General features: G+C 37.7%; 2 protein-coding genes across 2 annotated transcripts; one reads left to right on the forward strand and one right to left on the reverse strand.

The window, feature by feature from the left end:
• The first annotated feature begins 1,195 nt into the window (after nt 1-1,195).
• LOC139140991 (progestin and adipoQ receptor family member 4-like) lies at nt 1,196-10,133 on the forward strand. Its single transcript, XM_070710513.1, has 3 exons — nt 1,196-1,461; nt 6,612-6,836; nt 7,235-10,133. Exons 1-3 carry the CDS (start codon nt 1,302-1,304, stop codon nt 7,660-7,662), a joined length of 813 nt encoding a protein of 270 aa, XP_070566614.1. The 5' UTR covers nt 1,196-1,301; the 3' UTR covers nt 7,663-10,133.
• LOC139140988 (uncharacterized) lies at nt 9,965-19,985 on the reverse strand. Its single transcript, XM_070710510.1, has 13 exons — nt 19,500-19,985; nt 19,099-19,272; nt 17,006-17,156; nt 16,468-16,604; nt 16,030-16,165; nt 15,028-15,123; nt 14,592-14,722; nt 14,265-14,377; nt 13,559-13,718; nt 12,895-13,002; nt 11,382-11,540; nt 10,820-10,915; nt 9,965-10,089 (listed from the first exon to the last, which is right to left on the reverse strand). Exons 2-13 carry the CDS (start codon nt 19,264-19,266, stop codon nt 10,042-10,044), a joined length of 1,503 nt encoding a protein of 500 aa, XP_070566611.1. The 5' UTR covers nt 19,267-19,272; nt 19,500-19,985; the 3' UTR covers nt 9,965-10,041.
• Between the last annotated feature and the right edge of the window lie 400 nt (nt 19,986-20,385).

The following is a 20,385-nucleotide window of genomic DNA, read 5'->3' on the forward strand; positions in this document are numbered from 1 at the left end:
ATAATTTGTTTGACAAAACTTCACGTGACCTCAATGACCTTTGACCTCAAATATACATATTTGTCCACAACTCAGTAACCACAAGTGCTACACCCTTCATATTTGGTATGAAAGGACACCTTATGACGCCACATATTGTACCTCATTAATTATGTGCATATCTTATTTTGAGCGAGCCAATAGAGCTAGAGGTCTGATTTTTGGTATATAGGAATAACTTAGCAATACAATTATTATGACAAAATGTGACGTGACCTCAATGACCTTTGACCTCAAATATATATATTTGTCCACAACTTAGTAACCACAAGTGCTACATCCTTCATATTTGGTATGATAAGACACCTTATGACACCACATATTGTACCTCATTAATTATGCGCATATATAATTTTGAGCGCGCCAATAGAGCTAGAGGTCTGATTTTTGGTATATAGGAATAACTTAGCAATACAATTATTTTGACAAAATGTCACGTGACCTCGATGACCTTTGACCTCAAATATATATATTTGTCCACAACTCAGTAAACACAAGTGCTACACCCTTCATAAATGGTATGATGGGACACCTTATGACACCACATATTGTACCTCATTAATTATACGCATATCTAATTCTGAGCAAGCCAATAGAGCTGGATGTCCGATTTTGGTATATAGGGATAACTATAGGGTAGAAATCTAAATATGCCCATCTAAATATTAGACATCTACCATCGAGAACAAAAGAAATTTGCTGTAATTTGAATATTTAAGGAGTTTAAGCAATTCCCGCTATAAATAAAGAACCCCTGCCTCAAACTCCACAAAAGTTGCTAGACATATTTTGCCGTTGTCATGCCATTGCTTCGTTTAATAACCAGTTAATCAAATGCCTCATTGACAGGAGGAAATTCAAGACCATATTTGAATAGTAGTATATATTGTCCTCAAAATTACTCTATCACGGCCCAAGTACTCATTGCCTTCAGCAATACTGCCTTGTTATTATTATTATTATTATTATTTCAGAGCAGGAAACTACTCTCTTACACTTGAAAAATAATTATCATCGCAATTGAGCCCAATTTCCCCCTAAATGCTACGATGAAATCCTTTGCGTGCAGTCTTTTGCCATGAACGGTAAATATTCCAATCTCCCGCCCACCTCCATGACCCGAGCGCCACCCCGCATATGTGTCCATGGGTGACGTCACATTGCCGAGGTATGCCAAGGTCACAGAGCTATTGTATTCACAACAGTAAAGTTCAGTGGTTGGCGGTTGAGCTGACATAGGGTTGACACGGAACAAATCTGACATGTCGACGTCTGTACGTCTAGTGGACTTCGCATGTATGCCTGATCATCTCCGGTTCAATCGGTTTGTGTTGACCGGTTACAGGCCTCTTATGTCCGTTGTAGGATGTCTTTACAGCCTTTTCTACTTCCACAACGAGTCAATTAATGTGTACTCCCACCGTAAGTATGAACATGGTGACTGCGCAGAGTAAATGTGTGTACGTGTTCTATAGTGACCTTCGATTTTCAACTCGTTGTTTCTCACGGCCTGTCAAAGGTCCTGTTCGATCAATGCGATACTTCATCGCTTCCCACCATTATATACCTACTGCTGGTGGTGGACACATCTTCAAATAAATTGCCATAGTATGACAGTTGATGATGTTTCAGTGTAATCGTCCAGGTCATTAGCAGAAAAAAGAAACGAAGGTCTTGATAAACACCGAACTGCCAAGGCTTGTCCTTGTAACATTGTATATATGACCGGGTCCTGAATTCTGTGAGACCGTAGACATTAGAAGCTATGCTTAGACGTAGAAAACGTCACGAGCAACGCCAGGTCGCGACTCGCGCTTCCGAGAATCGATGAAAGATTTCTTAGGGGCAGACCATTTGATTTCGGGGGGGGCTGTAGGAAATAGGTATGGCAACATTTTGTTTTTCACTTATCCTGGCAAGAAAATTTGCTTTTTAAAGGGTACCTTGTAAGAAATTTGTCAAGAAGAGTCAAAGCAATTTTTCACAAAGACCAAAGTCGCTGATTTGCAAACTATGGTATCATGCGCATAGAACTATAAATTACCCACAATCGCGTTTGATTCAAACAAATAAAGGTTTCTTTCTTATAAGTTTTCCTGCCCTGTGTATTAGCAGTAACGGAAATCATATAATTTTTTAAATAACATTTAATATAATTGCGGTCAGATATTTCAGTAAAAATTGCAAAAGTAAAGTTACATACTCTGCAGTTACCCTTGGGAAGCAAGTTATGGCAAACTGTAGGGGTCATTCTCTTAGAAAAGCAGTAATTAACTTTCTTTTGTCATTTCCGTTGGGAAAAAATCAATATCCTTTTGTTTCATAAAACAGGTGTAACTAGTCCCCTTGCTTTCAATCAGATTATTCTGTATCGTTGTCGACACTAACCTGTGGAAAATTTTGCAAAAATACTAAGGGACTGGTCAGTTTCTTCGGCCTGGGGGGGCCGGTGGATTATTTTTTGCCGACGTCAAAAAGTGGCTGACCCCCCCATTCCAAATTTTGAAAACAGGGTGACCCCCCTATTCCAAATTTCGAAAACAGGGTGACCCCCCCCCCTGGGGCGCGACATAGGTAAAATAAAAGGTGGACATAACGTCATATATATAATATATATATATATATATTATATATATATTATATATATATATATATATATATATATATATGTGTGTGTATATATATATATATATATATGTATGTATGTATGTATGTATGTATTATATTTTACATTTTACATACCGTATATTTATATTTTAAATAGTCATTCTATGTTTTTAATGAAATTGTTGACATGTCAGTTGTAAGATAGGACTTTCAAAGTGTCAATCTTAAAGTTTGAATACAGTACATTTTGAATGAGCTGTATTTTGAATGAGCTGTGAATGTATTTCACACTTTCTATGCTTAACCAGATGTCCTGAACTGTTGTACAGAAATGGATGTCAATCATTAATATCAAAGAGGAAAAAGCAGTGAATCAAAAACTTTGATGGGTGTTAAGACTTGCCAACCATCCAATTAAATTTCCTGAGGAGCCATAGAGAGCTTTTTTAGCCAAATCTGATGTGTACAGTGTCTGAGAGGACCTTTTCTTGTAAATTGAAACCATAAAAGCACAGCTATAATGACAAAAACTGCCTTTTTTAACTGTTATTTTGTTCATAAAAAGCATCTTTCTACAGAAAACCTGTGAAACAAAGGAAAATAATTGCATCAATGAGAAGGAAAGATATCTTGTCATTTTTCTATCTCTAAAATAAGTCACTGTATCAAATATATATTGTGAAATATTTGTGCATGTTGCTTTCTCATACTGAATTCTCATAGAGAGAACAGAATTTGTCATCCTTTTCATATGAAATGCAGATTTCATAATGGTACACTTTCACTTAGCAAACATCAAGATATCTCTGATTTATTCAAGTATGGCGCCCGAAGGGCGCGCCGAAAAATATGAAACATCCTGATATCTCTGATATATATGCCTGGTATATTAAAGTCATGCACCTGAAGGGCATGCTGAAAAATGTCTGATATATTAAAGTAATGCGCTTGAAGAGCACGCTGAAAAATATTGAACATACAGATATCTCTGATGTATGTATGCTTGATATGTTAAAGTTGGGCGTGCTGAAAAATATGACTGATTATTAAAGTTACGCGCCCGAAGGGCGCGCCGAAAAATACAACTGAATGATGAAATTTGTGGCTGACACTAGCATTTTAGGCAATGATGAGCCTGTGTCAAAATTCAAAAACACACTGACCCCCCCTATTGGGCATTTCAAAAACATGGTGACCCCCCCCCTATCACCAAAGTCAAAAACAGGGTGACCCCCCCCCCCATGAATCCACCCCCCCCCCAGGCTGAAGAAACTGACCAGTCCCTAATCTCTACTAGTAAATCTCTAAATCAACCATAATTTTCCATATCGTTTAAAATGGGAATAGGGAAGAATGGTGTGCTGAAAAGCATGTTTTCAGAATTTTTAAAAGTAGTCTATGAATATGTCTAAAAATGAAAGACATTGTTGACTTTACCAAGGAATCTCCGATGGTGCAAATCATAAAGAGTCTTCAAGTTGAGATATTTCCAGTACTGTGGAACATCACTATATTAGGAAATGACCAGGACTGGTGTCTTGCATGTGAGTGCATCATTCAGGAATTCTCAAAACAGATCCGGACACTTCTTGATTATTCAATATATACAAATCATGAATAATGTTACCTCTACCTATCTACAATCTCCTATCATTTTTGTCTTTATTTTTAATTGATAGTTACAAATCTTCCATTAAACAGCCTGTGTAGTTCTTTTGAAAATCACTCCGCAGGTTGCTACAGATGTTCGTATTCAGTTAGATGAGTTGATTTCGGACAGCGTAGCTTTTCCGTTATCAACCAAATATAAGGCTGCAGAAATACTCTTTCTGGTTGTTTGAAGATTGAACTTTGGTTGTCAGCTACCAAGCATTCTACAAAATTTGCCGTTTAGGGACAAAGTAGCTTTTCTGTACCTTTTTTCTCAAGTACAGTTAGCTTTTTCAGGTTGAAAAAAGTATGTAGAGTTGTTTTACTTGATTTCAACAAAGTTTTATATAGTGTGTATTTATTCTTCAAATATTTATTCTCAAAATATTGTGAAATTTTTTTTGTACAGCAAAGATTTGCTATCATGTAAAATACTACTTCATGGTTATTAGTAAGGATTTATGCATGTTAATTGTTCTTTCATTGCTTCAGCAGTTTTCATCAGAGTTTACGACGCACAATATTAGAGGTAAAAGCGGAGTTAAAAGGACCGTGGGGGCACAATAGGGGGATTAATGATGACGCAGCTACTTGCATACCCTGGGCGGGAGTTTTTAAATTCTCATAGCATCGCTTTGACCGTACGATAAATTTGAATAATCATGTTGGGCAATTTCGGGACATATGCAAAGACGGGTCAAATGGTCGTACAGGGAATACATTTTGAAACACATGCGCTCTCCGACAAAAAACGGAACATTTTTAAAGTTTATTTTCGACTCAAGAGTAGTCGCTATATATTCACAGACATCAAATGCAAGATTCAGTGACAATGAACGCCTTAAACATGGCAAAATTATGGGATTCTGGGATCAAAGACGATCAGTAACGTGGCTTTTTTACATTTGCATAGACTTACGAGAATCCTGCTTTTATAGGGGAAGTTCCTGTTTAATAAGAGGTGTTTGTATGATGCAGAATAATAGTATGCTGTTTAGTTTTAACCTGTCAGGGTGTTGAAAGTTTTAACTGGTCATAACTTTTTCTATTTCCATCATTGTTTAAAAACTATGTCAATGTCAACGTGTTTTACAGAAGACTGGCGTTAATGCAATTGCATGTGCAATGAATATCAGAAATTAAAATTATTTACTGAGATTTGAGTTGCAGCTGAAAAGTTTTATTTTCTTCATTAAATATTTTATCAAATGACATACAACATAATGTCATCGGTGATACCATTGCTTTCTTTTGCAATAAAAATCGGTTCAAAAATGTTAACTTTAAAGTTCATATACATATTAAACTGAATGGCAAATATTGGAAAATTCATTATCTGACGCTTAGCAGTAATGCATTTGTAAACAACTTGCAAATTACCAGTATACAAGTATACATTCATGCATACTCAGGTTCCTTCTTGCATATTTCCACTAGTCTATTCATACAATATATCCTATGCTGCATATTAATCAATTAAAGCTCGGCCCTATATCAACCCCGTAGGCGGTAGCTCCAGAGACCACTGAAGACACAATCTGCTATCTTAGGGTACACGGCAACAAATTATCTTTCTTACAGCCTTCCTTGAAGCAAATTTTTCCCTGCCCACTGGGCAGACAATATTATCCGTAAAAATTGCCAGCAACCACTTTTTTCAAAAATCATCCAGCCCCTCTCCCCGAAAGCTAATAGCCGGTTTCATTTTACCAACTTCTTTCTCAACACCACAAACACACCCACATCCACTTCCGCATGGCAACCGAGAGATACATGGTGAAGACATTCTTGAAAACAGTATTATTCGAATGATATACATTTACCGTTATAAAATTATAGTGAACTGTTCTGCTTTCACTCACCGTCTTGCTCTTCTTTATAATGAATTCCAAGGAAGAATACCCCGCTTTCTAGCCTCTGTACACTTTTACGGAGCTTCCCTGAAATATTAAGGAGTGGGTTTGGGGTGTAGGGGAGGGGCATGTTTTAGACAACCGTTGATCACGGGTTTTAGAGTGTGAAATACGCACGGAACTACTTCCATGGTATTAATTTAATATCCTAGTGTATCGTTTGTGTCGCTCTTGCTCTCTCAACAAACTATCCTCAATTTATGATGTTATATATATGTAATATATATGTGTGTGTGTGTATGTGTCACCCAATGATATGTGTGATACGTATTTATAAGAGAGAGGGGTTGGGAGGGAGAACATTTTATAATACCTTAAAAGTGATGTACTTCTACTCTCTAATGATCAAAGTTACATTTTCCATTCGTTATTGGGAATTGAATCTTTCTTTCCTTTTTCCAGTGCTTCCATTGCTTTACATTTTATTGATGATGCCCGTTCACTTACCGTGGCAAACCATCTCAGGATCGGTCACGTGGCTATCAATACTCCACTCTGCGTCCGTCGTCGTCGTCCTCAGTGGCAGCGTCGCCTATCATTTGTGTATGAATCATTGCCGGGGACGGACGGTTTACAAGAAATTACTCCGAATCGATGTTTGCGGCATATGGACGGTGAACACTTTTGGTGAGTTTGCGAATACAGGACTTGATACTCGGTTTGCTATGTTTTCTGTGGCAAACGTGAATCATGGCAAAACTCGTGCTGTCTGGCAGGTAACAACTGACCGTGCAAAACCACGTTTTTCGTATGAATAACGTTTGCATGTCAACTACAATAAAGTACTCAAAAAGTACATTCCATGAGTTTCACGCACTGGAAGCGTTCGGATAGATCGATTTTCTTTGATTTTTCTCAATGAATACAACTTACATTTTTGCAGAAGGCAGGTCCAATGTTCTACAGTTAAAATTTGTTTGCTTTTCAAGTGTATCCTTCAATTTCAATATCACTTAAGTGATTTGTTTCTTTTTCTGTTTTGTTATTTTTGTTGGTTTTTGTTTTGTTTTGTTTTTGTTTTGCAGGCTGTCTTGCAAATGTGAGTGCAACATTTGGTGATAGGTCGATAGGTGGCTGGCTCGTTCCGGCAGGACTTTATGTGCTATTCTCTATCGTGTCGTTACGAATGGTACTGTCGAGTCGAACACAGCTTGATCGCGCCATTGCCTTCCTCGTACCATCACTAGCAAGGTATATCGCAATCTACCTCCGTGCCACGGGCTATCTAGGAGGCAGCCCAACGGCTCTTCAATATATCATTTGTACTGAAGTTCTTTCACTCATCGGAGCCACTATAAATGTCTGTCGTATCCCGGAACGTTGGTCTCCAGGTCTATTTGACTACGTATTCAACAGTCATCAAATTTTCCACTTCCTTTCGCTTATTGGGCTATTCACTCTGCATACGGGCGCACTAGATGACATGAGATGGCTTGATCAGCGACTTAAATAAGACATCATATTCCACTCGAGAAAGGTTCTACATTCACAAAGAATTTAGGCGTTTGCAGGTGCGATGTCGGAAATCTGGTGAGCTTCTAACCACTCAAAAATACACGTAATGCGAATATCAGTCAGCATCGTATGGGTCGTGTTCACGTGGAAACCATGGTCTTCGACTGCTCACAGGATGCAATATACATGCCAGCTACCGCCTTATGAACAGAAGGATTAGCTCAGCTGTGTCTTGAATAATAAAATCAACTTTGGGGAAACTCATCGGTGTATCAGATCCTTTACTACATAAGGTGAAACACCCCACGGACTTTTATATTTACTTGGAATAAATTGCACACGTACATCTATTCTCTGTAAAGAATTTGTCACACTGCATTGCAATGATTTATTACAGTATGCAGAAATTTCAGAAGATGTATTTCTTTTTTTCCCCGAAAATATCGATAAGTTAAGAAGTGAAAGCATTTCCCTATGTTTTCTATTCCGTCTTTGCTGTTATTTGTCATGGCTTTTGTTCTTTGTAGTTGCCTTATCTTTTATATTTTTTGAAAAAGGTTAAAAAATTTAATGTAGTCGTCCCATGAATTAAATGTAGGGAGCTCAATAAGACTTAAGCATTGCCTCTTTCTGTCCTCATAGATTTCTACAGTCTATCTTTACAAGTAATTGATATGATATGACAAGTGTGTTGATGACTGATATCTAGCTCTTTATGTAAGAAAGAGCATTTAAATAATGACGAACGGGGGCTGATTTCGACCGACAAATATTATTTAATATTTTCAAAAGTCTGTATTGTCTCGTACAATAGTTTTAAAATGACTTCGAAGCAAATGTTGCTGAGAAATAAGCCATGATTGCTATCAAGATTGCATAAATCACTAGTGCAAAACATTCTAATCCCAGGCTTTTTTACAACTCAGTGGACAGAACTCAGTTTTGAATCGAAACTGTTGCAACACCCGTAGCTATTGTGGAGTATATTCGTCCCTGTCACCTACGCGGCATTACAAGTAAGTTATCACCGGTGTCCCCACCAAGTTATAGCGTTTCCCGAATCTGTTTTGCATGCTGTCTATGTATCATGTTGACGAGTAAATTCCTACAGAGTTTTACTCTTATTGTTACGTCTTTTCTTCACTTTTCTTTACGGTCTATGAGGTTCACCACCATCCACTGAAGTGTATCTTCCATGCGCCACTACATATCACCATGGAGTTGATCGTGCTGCTGGTTTAGCAGTACTTCTGCTGGTTGGGCCATCTCTTGTTTTTGTCGCTGATTGATTCTGCCAGATCTTCGGATTATTTAGCCGTGCTGCATCAGTATACTCGAAATTCTCTGCCAATTTCTTAGGTCCCCTTTACTTTACGGTCTATGGATTGAGGTACCGGTCTGGGATCGTGATGCTTTCAGTGACTGACGCTGACTCACCAAGTTGTCTCAGTTGTCTCTTGTAAGCACGGTCGCTTTTGAACCGATACACGACGGCCGCGCTGTGTGGTATGCCTACGAAAAGTAGGCCCACTTTTCTAATGCCAGAGCCTGAATGTATACCACGCAGCGGCTGCCGTGTATCGGTTCACAAGCGACTGTGGTTGTAAGCACCACTTTAGATCTTTGTTACTAAACAGCAACGGTGAAGACTCAACTTGAAAATGTCCAACTCTACTTTTGTCTAGATAGTATACAACTTATTTTCCAAAGCTACATATTATAATCAATGATTGACTTAGCATACAGCTTTAATTAAATAAAGATACGGCGGAAAATATTAAAGGACAGGAAATATTTTCAAACCAAGATGGCATGATCTATCAACTGGAAGCTTGAGTCAACGTCAACCTCCGGTCATTTCTAAGAACTTAAGCATCTGTAAAAGCAACACATCACTCAACGCAAGACAGACGGTTACTTCAAGACTGAGAGTGTAAACAGGATCAGCGAATGACCGGAAGCTACGTCTGCTGGAAATCGTTACTATCAGTCAATTTGATTACCATAGATCAACTTGAAACATCTGAAATCATGGGGATGGGGATGAGGAAAGTGTTACATTATTACTTTAGGGTGATAAAGCTTCTGGATCTGTTATTTTCGTGCATCTCTGTTTTTCCACTTTCAAAACACTTTCAAAACGTGAACTTTTAATTGTCTGACTTATACGAAAAAAGTATTGATAATAATATATCAAATAATTCTTGTCCGCCTCTTACTTTACTTTCATAATTTTCATATGTAAACCACCGTATCGTATTTTTATAAGATTTTCACGGTCCACTCAGGACAGATTTGTTCATGACAAAATGAATGTTACTGTAAGGCACAAGAGTGTCCACATGTGGTTTAGGGAACAAATCAGTAACCCTTTTTCCTACTGGTGATGGTACTTCAGGAAATGTCTTGTTGCCTTCATTCCTTGCTGTTGAAAAATGATGAGATGAATATGAATAAACCATCATTATCATCCAACTACTTTGCAAAGAAATTGTCTTCATATCTGTCTGTGTGTCGGTCTATTCTATGTGTCGGTATTTTGGTTTGAAGGCGGCTCTCTCTATTCACCATTGTTACCCACAGCCTGAGTACACCCGTTGAACTCTGACCCAAATGTCGCGACGCGTTTAGCTGTCTTCCTCTGTGTCTCTCAATACTGGCAATAGGTCCATCATTTGACCTTGTCACATCGATCGTGCGGATTAGCCTCGTCTCATAATTGTTTGACAATCCGTATGCTTTAAAGTAGTTCTAGTCCCGAAAATGAACGAATTTCACTGGCAAACTTTCAATCATTCTCTTTCGAAATCGAGAATCAAAATCGGGATCACCAAGCAAATCTTAATTCTTGAGAAAAAATCACCCAACAGTTACCGATATTTGAAATTCAAAATGGCGACCATCCCTGTGTTATCTGTGTTAGGGAAAATGCTATTGCCGATTTTCACAAAACTAAGCCGAACTGAGCCGATGAAACCTTTATTTACTCTATAAGCTTCAAAATGAACTCCACAAATGCTAGGCGAAAAGAACGCTGATAAAAGTTTGATAGTCCGAATAACTTTTCCAGGGGCGCGTTCTACCTTAATTATCACCACAGGAAGTGTCCTGTACACTTCTTGGCAGTGGGCACTGTCAGCATAATGCCAACTCACCTCTATTCCAAATACTTTATCTTTCGTCTCCAAGTCGAAATCCAGCGTACCAATGTATTCGACATTCACAGGAATTGTACGCTGCAAGTCCTTGTCCTAAAGAAAAGAGGTAGTGGTAAGGGTCAAAAACAAAACAGATGTCAGACAGACACGGACAGAAATAGACAGTCCGAAAGAAACAGACACAGACTGAGAAAGGAGATAAACAGAAGGAGACAGACTGGTAGACATGGAAAAGTGGAGAGAGATAATTATGAAGCCGTGGCAAGGGATTTAGAAACATCATCCCCGCGCATTTGAATGAAGGGAATATACTGACTTAGTAGACGAGTAGTCTGAAAGTGGTTCAAAGAGTCGACGGGCCCAAACACGCTCCCACAGGTAAATTCCTTGAGACTGTGATGGACGTCTTGTTTCAGAAAAACGAGCCTTTATTGCTTGCATCAAATTATGTATCCAATAATAGACAGGCACGTAAGACAAGAAACAAGAGGAGGAAGGGGTTTCTTTATTTTCATTTTGTTCTACACGTAGAGTATGTTGTTCGTGAAAATATACTCACAGTAATATGTATCCGTTTCAAATTCACCAAAACTGTATCCAGGAGTGAAACCAGATAGTCGCTGACGGTGTTGATGTCCTTGCGTTCGTACCCGATGAATCTGCTCTCTATGTCACACCCCCTTTCTTCGGCAAACCTCACCAGCTCTTGATAGGTAATCTGCTCAGGGAATGAGTTTAACCATGGAACACCATACAGTTAGCAGTTAACCATGGAACACCATACAGATAGCAGTGGAATCGGAAGCATTGGTTATGCTCGAATACATAGTGTAACAATGCAGTAGAAGCCATATGTATTTGTAGTAAAGAGCTTTGCACCAGACGCAATTTATCCAGTCGGTTTAACCTAACACTACATGAATTATTAAAGTAAGCTATTGGCGTCCTTTTGCATTTGTTTATTGTTGTGGATTTTTCTCAAATTCTGAGTAGTAAACATGCTATATCACACTGGCGGCGCTAATTCGTGGACAGTCTGAAATCAGTAACTTTGACCATATATGCTCTACTGAAATTCATAAATATCAATAATGACTCAAATGACCATACCCACGAATTTGAAAGGAATGATACAAATCTTTTGAATATTTTTTTTTTCAAATATCTGAGTACATTTCTTAGTCGCATACAACCAATATTTGCTCACACACCACACATTATAATAGTCACTGCATAGGAACCCTCTATGTGGAAAAATATGTACATGCAAGATTTGTGTGACTTTGTATGATAACGCACGGTGGAGGGACCGTGGATAATGCTTGTGCTTCACGGTGGCATAGCACTTCACCAATACATTTTTGTCAAAGCAATATAGTGATAAAGCAATATTTCTCATCAAAGACGACATGAAACGTGCCTCGTACCTCGTACTATATATTTCAATAAGCAGATAATCTAAAGTTTAGTATGGCGGCCACAAGTCACTCGAAGGATGAAGGTCTACATATTCGAGGTAAAAATATTAATTTTTGGTATTAAGAATTAATATTAATTTTCAGTCAAAATCTTGATACTACGTTAAGAAATTTAATTTCTCATGTGAAACTAAAGTTTATGTTTCAAAAATCGAAAGTTTGAATTCGCATTATCTATTCTAATTCATAAATGGCAGAAAATGAAAGAATGACATTCAAAAAAGTGATTAAAATCATGTTAAGCCAAAATGAAAGGACTCTCATTCTAAATGTGAGAATTTTAATGCCAAATAGAGTTATCGTGTTTGTTGTACAGTGTTTAGAAAAGAAACATGACCTTGTCAGAGTGGAAATGTATTCTTTGAAATGTTGAAAATGGGAAAAATGAAGTCAGAAAATCGGGTGGTTTGCATAATTTGCATTTCTTTCTCACCAAACTTCTTGTCGTGCTAAAAGGTGAATTCTTCAAATATTTTAATCTTCAACTGCAAATTGAACGAATCTTGAAATCATTTTGAGTAAAATACGCTGTATTATGTACATCGCCCCCTAGAGGTGATCTGACGATGAAGATATGAATGGTAACCAACCAACCTGTCCGTCCTTGTTAAAATCGATTCCGTCGCAGACAGATTCCACTTTCCATTTGTCGCCAAACAGGATCTTTCCGTCTGACTTAGTGAAAGTGCCTTCGTTCAGTGCCTGTATGGTAGAAAAATAACACAGACCGGAGTCAATCTGATGGCAGCACGAAAATTGTGTAACTCTGTGTGTTTGTCTTTTATTTTATAAAATCAACAACAAGAAAAGAAGAGCACTGCTTATTTTATAACCTGGGTTCACACTCATTTATTTTAAAACTTTGTGCCAGCGCCAGCGTTCTTTATGTTTCTGATCATTTCGGCCAGTCCAAATGAATTGAGTCTTTGTAACGTAAGCAACATTCACTGCATAGCTATAGCTTCGGAACAGTGCAGTGTGTACACAGCTAATAAATATGTCTGCACTCCGATCACTAAAATATTATAATCTATCTTCATATTTATGCTACATCAGAAAATAGCACTATGTGTATGATATGTGCATGACATGTGGTTTTGGAAATATTTTTGCTCAGTGCGCCTTTATCGATTTCTTTTTATCTCATTGTAAATTTAATGTCGGTCGCTCTACATTTGTTACCCTCCCTTCTGTTATGTAATTTGTTGAAGTGTAGAGTGCAATTTTGTTGAAAATGTTGAGTGCACAAGATTTTTACCTTTCTCAAAGTATTTTCAAAAGTGTCTCTGCTAATAATTTGCTTTTGAGAGTCGAGTTTTGCTTCGCCAAGTACTTTAAGGAGTTTGTTCAACGCCTCTGCAAGTTCGGCGTGGCATTTATCCAGGCGATCCTGCTCTTCTTCCCGTTCATTCAGTTTCCTGTAAACGAATTTTGTTTTCTCTGTATTCAGGTTCAGTTCGAACTACTTAGGTTATATATTTATGAAACCAAAACACAAATTGAAAGAACGGGGACTGAATACTATGAGTTGGTATTTATCATTGTCGGAACCTGGAACCCGGAATCGAATGTACTAGATGTACTGTGTGTGTCGTGTTACTGTCTCCATTTTATTGTTTAAGGGTATACAGTCACCTGTAATCTAAATATGCCCATATCTGGTCAAAGGGGCGTTCCTTGGTATTCAAACTGCTCATGTGAGGGCGCTGTTTTTAAAAAGCAGCCATCCGCTTAAAATCTGTGATTGGTTAGATTTTCTTTTTCCATGGTAACTGTGGCAAAATTGGAACAGTTGGCAGTATACCTTATTCACAGTTGGATCACGGTGAAATTAAGAAGCTTAAGCTGTTCTATTTTATCCCAGGAAATAAATCTTGTGTGTTTCATTTCAAAAAGTTATTATCCGTAATTGGATATATTGTGTAAAATAAATCAATCAATCAATGATATCAAAGTTTACATGCCTTGCCAAAACCGTGTCAGGTCGATCTTTGGGTTTTGTGTCCAATATCACGGTGTTTGGGTCTTTGTCTTCTTTAAAGAGGTGTTCGTACAGCTCTGTTTCGTCGTGTGAGTACTGGCAAATTGATAAGTTAAAATCAATAGAAAGCGTTAGAATATCTAACACGACACAAACATTATCAGGACATCAAAATTTCCTGCTATCGTATCATAATCATAACACACTGTCATGTTTTCAGAAATGTTGCTTTAGTATCCCTTTGATCACTTTTTCTAGGTTAGTTTGCAAAATAGACAAACGCCATCAGGAGTAAGCCGCCATCACTTACCAACATGACGCCTAGTGTTTTCTTGTTATATTCTCCAAATCTTACTTTGTTGTCATAGAATTTGTGGATGTCGTGCAAAGGGTGCAACTTCAAAACAAAACTGTCTTCCGGTTTGAGTGACAACCACCAGCCTGGAGGAAAGACAATAACACGTAGGCATGAACCAATGCAAGTGATTTGGTTGTGAAATGGTCATAACGGTGACGAAAAAAATGAACGGCTAATCAAATTTTGTCGATTCGGAGTGAGAAGCCTTCGAAAAGGGTAAATTCTCTCAATATGCGTAACGCTTTGAGGGTGTCATTTTCATCACAGCTGTAAAGGTCTATAGCCGTCATATCCTGGAGCTTTCGTAAGCACAACGAAATTACTGATCCGCTGATCCGAGAGACCCTGATCATCTTCGTGCTATTTATATTGTTAAGGGGAAACTTACCGTCGAAACAGTTGATGGGAAAGTTTGCAAGCAGTCCTCCATCGACGTATAAATCAGTATCTTGACGTTTTCTGTATGCCACTGCTTGATAATACACTTAATATGCAATAAATAGGATACAGCTATGCTTGAGAAGCGAATGGAAATACGCGTAGTGAGTTTTATGTATATATATATATATATATATATATATATATATATATATATATATATATATATATATATATATATATATATATATATATATAGAAGAAACTTGGGTTGAAACACACTACCACACCTGGTTGTTAGGTTCCAAACGTATTTATTATACTTCAAACACAACGTTTCGCTCTAAATTTAGAGCTTCTTAGAGCGAAACGTTGTGTTTGAGGTATAATAAATACGTTTGGAACCTAACAACCAGGTGTGGTAGTGTGTTTCAACCCAAGTTTCTTCTATCTTCACCCCATTCCACGCTCCACTGGGGATCACCTGAATTCCTACAGTTTCTTATATATATATATATATATATATATATATATATATATATATATATATATATATATATATATATATATATATATATATATATATATATATATATATACACAAAATGTATACATATATATATATATATATATATATATATATATATATATATATATATATATATATATGTAATAATCACTTTTTATTCATGTTTTGTACTTTTTGTGAATTGTCACTAATTTTTTCATTTTATCTAACCTAAGAATTCCGTAAAGTGTATGTTGCCGTACAGACTGATTGACTGCCACATAACTTACAAAGTATTGTCCTTGTTCGCACCCTTCAAGATATTTCTGTGGAAAAGTTTGCGAGCACATGCCGAATCATCGATATAGATTAATCTATATTATGTCAGCTGTTGGAGGGGCGCTTTGGCTTACATCCCTCAAGTCGTTCATCTAAAATTTTGAATCATAACTCAGTCAGGACGCATGCGTCACATGCACATCCGATGCGGACCATTGTCCTTACCTGGAATAGACATGGACATTCGTACTGCGATTCGGATTGGCATGTTGGGTGTAGTTTTCACGTGACAGTATTCGCAGTTATAATGATTGACATTCACTGCAGTGATGCAAAGTTCCTTGTCATACTTGTCATACAACTGCAAGATTTAAGATCATTAAAACATGAAGGATCTGCAGTTAGTCTAAAGGTCATTAGAAAGTGAGCAGGACAAATACGATGTTGGGGAGTAGGGAGGCGTTAAGAAAAAGCAAGCCATGAAACAAACTGCCTATATATATATATGTACGTAGGTATGTATGTATGTATGTATGTATGTATGTATGTATGTATGTATGCGTGCTTGTATGTATGTATTAAAGTTCAGTAATAGCCAAATGTATTTTTATTACTTGACTAGAACAATAAGTTAATTAGTTTTAAGCAGTTAGTTACGTATACCTGTTTAAATGTTATGTCTGCGTTTCCAGTTTTGTCCTTCAATTTGTCGCCAAACCACTCCAACATGTTCCGGCCATGATTCCAGCCGTAGTGCCGTATTAAGTTTGGAAGAAAGCTGAGGATGCCAAAGCGATAATCTACAGCAGGAAGTAGACGAATTAACATTAATCATACACTCAGTTGTAAAATGTTTAGTTACATTAAAGGTTTGCAGCGTAAGCAAATGTAAGTGATGTTTACAGTCAGTCGGGATTTAGTGCAGCGCCGTCAACGCCGACACTATGATGTAATTGACCAAAACACAGTCCCAGTATGGCATGGTCAGTATAACTTTAATGCTCAAAATACCATAACATTATCGTCATATTTGAGAACGAGGAGTGTAAAGAAACTGTCAGTTGAGAAAATAGGTCGACCGTAAACGTTTTATAAATTATAACGTCTGATATGGTAGCGTCACTATCCTATTAAATGTAAATGTTACGGCAAATATGTTCAAGGCGATTTTGGAGTAAATGTGTTTATTCTCAAACTTTACCAGTTGCTGCTTTTTCCAGGGATTCATCATTCATAAACTCCATCACTTCATCTGAGGTGTAACCAACAGCCAACATGCAAACCACGATTGCGCCTGCGCTAGTTCCGGCGTAGCGTTTGAGATTCTGCATTATTCCAACATTATCTAAAACCTTCAAATGAGAAACATCGTTTAGAAAAGGAGTTTTTCTACTCTAGTCAATGACGTTGCCAATTCTGGTAAAGGTAGGGTGAAACAATTATTTTGAAATTCTTTTTGATTCAGAATGGAACGAAGCCAATAAAATTAGCCTATATCTCTGACACGCCTGTATTCTTGGTAGAGACAAAATTACATCGGAGTACACTAGTTCATTTTCAGTGGCAAATCATTGTCTGATAATTCTGTTGTACGTTAAATCAAAATCGAACATGAAGCCTGATAAAGCCCACTTTGAAGTTTTATCTTACGGCTGTGTTACGCCTGTGTTCCAAGCAGCTGCTGATTGCCCACAGTGTACCACGCTCTACTTAGAGTTGCGTGACAACGTCATCGGTACTCCGACTCGGGACACCTCGACATGGCATTTTTATTGCACCATTGTGGGCGTCCGAACCTTGTTTCGGTACGTGCAGCTTACCTTGTAAGTACAAATTGACAGAATCGTCATCATAAACAGTGATAACCCATGTCGTGGAATGAATGCGAGGTTATTCAGGGACAGAGACTTGATTGGTCTGGTATGAATCACATTGTCATAAACGCGTATTGCTGTTGATTTTGCTAGGTGGGGCTGACACTTTTTTACCTCAACAGGATTTCAATATGTAATATTTGGAGTCAGCGACAAATGTGTGTAATCTGTCTGATAAGTACCCAATCGGTAATAATATTCGAAAAGATCGGCGTCCTTTGCAAACCTAGCGGTAGCTTGTACACACAGGCATCTGGATATTAGCCGAGGGTCTTTTGTAGTTGATGATATAGGTTGTTGTCTGCATGCATTCTTTTACCGACAAAACAAAATGAAGTAAATTCTTGTCGTATTTTTCTTGCTTATGAAAATATTTGAAAACAAATTTATTTTAAATTCATGTTATATCGTTCAGCGTTACACTCCACTCCATCCTATAGATTAGCTGTGGGTCCGAAGGCTGTGGTGTTTCAGACGGGATTCTTGTCTTTTACTGGCTGGTTTTGATTGTTATGTGGTGGAAGGGTTAAAAGTCATAAACCCCTCCACCACATACAAGTCAAAACAAGCCCAAAGGCATGAATCCCGTCTGAAAACACCACTGTTATAGATCAACAGCTAACAAGATATGATACTCTACTAAAGCACTACAACATGACCTACTGTAACATTAACGGGTCGAACACGTTATAATCACAATATATCTGCCTTCGGACATTTTTACAGATTTTTTTGATAATCGAAAGTCACAAAGCCTACCTGTGTCTAAATACACTATCGAGTGACATATTGGTCGTAAACTTGAGCCTATATGATGCAAAAATCATGTTCACAATTTTTTAATTTTTCTCTCTCTCAGAATGACAAGAATACCTGCGAGACCAGGGATTTATCTTATTATAATGCCTGCTGAGCGGTTAAAGAAACTTTTCCATTCTCAGTATTTTTGAGTGTCGCAAGGAAGAGTTCATGTTTCAAAACGATCGAAAAGGAAGCATTCACAAACACCCCTTGGTGGCGCCTGAACAATACTAAAACTCGGCTGACGGGACTTGAAAACATTAATGTCAACCATTTAATATCAATATCATGGAAACATTAACCCATATATTTTTTCCATGAAGATTGTTTTTATTTTGAAAACAATTTTGAAAAATATTTTTGATGAAACCAAATTTACATTGCTACATTACAGCACTAAACCAGGACAAGGCTGACGCTTGACTAAGCGTTTATATACAAACTTAGCATTAAGGCTATTTTGATGTCGGCAGGGGGCATGGCACACGAAAAGTTTTTAAAATTCTGTGTCTGATGTGGGTACCTTAGAATTTTGTTATGGTACCGGGGATCCGATAAAAGAGATGAATCCGAATTCTCCCACCCCTCCAGAGCTTTTTGTGAACGATGCCTTGGTTACCTTAAGAACACCAGCATATGCAATGCCTTTGGTTCCTCCTCCTTCGAGAACCAAGTTTTCATATTCAAATTTGAACTTGGCCAAATCCTCGTCGCTAGCAGTGTACGTAGGGCTATCCTGTAGGGCCTCTTTCAGCGTGGGAGGTTGTTTTGAAGAAAATATCCCCATTTTAACCTTAGGAAAAATCCAACAAAGGTAAATTAAATCAGTATATTATGTATTCCTGTTTGTTCGTCACTCGGCCACGACGGACATATTAATTGTCAAACAGTTGCAGCTGTAGCCAGAACACACTGGCGAATCGCAAACCATGTTACATATATCAACCAAGCAGTACAAATATCAAGCTGGCACCAAGAATGCGATATGTAAACACGAATAAATCATAAAATTAATCTTACCGTCTTCAGACGTTCCGTCCGTGGAGTTGTTTGATTATTGTGACGAACTGAACGCGGAACTGTGAACGTCTCTGCAGTACGGGACCGGAATAGTTAACAAATAACCAATTTTGATCCATGCCGATTATATTTATGGCGTCAACAAATTATACTATAAAAATATCAAACCCATATCAGGGAACTAGTATGGTTGTTGCACAGGTAAAGTTGAATAGATAGATTGCCGTATAAATTTCGACACACCTGACATGAAATAATACTTCTTGGTTGTCTTTACCAGAGGTCCATACGTTCTTCTTCTACGAATTCCACTTTGTTGTGTATATCAGTACTGGTTTGTTGTCTGTCTATCTGTGCTGTACTGTTTGTTTTATCGAGCGAGTTGGTCTCTATGTAACTCATGGCTATGACAGATCATGGCTTGGCACTATTGCTTTGATTAACAAGCAGTGCTTGAAAGACACGACATTTAGTAGCTCCCCGAATGAACTTTATCCTATATGAATTGCAGATAAAAAAGGATTGTACTAATGTCAGGTGGGCTGTCTCGCTGCGTATACAATACCATTATTAAGGGTCAATCGTAGAGCATACGGCTCGCCGATGTTCCTTGAATATGAACTGCGTGAGTTGTCCCATCATGCACATAAGATCATTTTAAAATGTTGTCGTTTTGACAACTGACTTACTGAAGCAGTCATCTTCGACGGTTTCGTATTGGTATTTAAGAGAATGAAAAAGTTTATAGGCCATTGTATTCGGATTTCATATGAAAATATTCAGACAGTTTTTAGATATTTGAGTTCGTTGTGAGAGCTTCTTCGTTTTCACCATGTGAAGATTTATCCAAAGCCAGATTAAGGACGGCATTTAAGGAAAGCAGCTG

This window comes from Ptychodera flava, chromosome 9, assembly GCF_041260155.1.
Source record: "Ptychodera flava strain L36383 chromosome 9, AS_Pfla_20210202, whole genome shotgun sequence".
NCBI lineage: Eukaryota > Metazoa > Hemichordata > Enteropneusta > Ptychoderidae > Ptychodera > Ptychodera flava.

What these genes read in the sequence shown, in the direction of transcription:
- LOC139140988 (XM_070710510.1), bottom strand. Translation starts at nt 19,266, where the DNA reads ATGGGGATATTTTCTTCAAAACAACCTCCCACGCTGAAAGAGGCCCTA. An exon ending in CAGACATAACATTTAAACAG is followed by an intron (nt 16,166 to 16,467) that starts GTATACGTAACT and finishes TAAATCTTGCAG; the next exon opens with TTGTATGACAAGTATGACAA. An exon ending in ATTTTAACAAGGACGGACAG is followed by an intron (nt 11,541 to 12,894) that starts GTTGGTTGGTTA and finishes TTCCCTGAGCAG; the next exon opens with ATTACCTATCAAGAGCTGGT.
- LOC139140991 (XM_070710513.1), top strand. Translation starts at nt 1,302, where the DNA reads ATGTCGACGTCTGTACGTCTAGTGGACTTCGCATGTATGCCTGATCAT. An exon ending in AATTAATGTGTACTCCCACC is followed by an intron (nt 1,462 to 6,611) that starts GTAAGTATGAAC and finishes TCCTTTTTCCAG; the next exon opens with TGCTTCCATTGCTTTACATT. An exon ending in ATGGACGGTGAACACTTTTG is followed by an intron (nt 6,837 to 7,234) that starts GTGAGTTTGCGA and finishes TTTGTTTTGCAG; the next exon opens with GCTGTCTTGCAAATGTGAGT.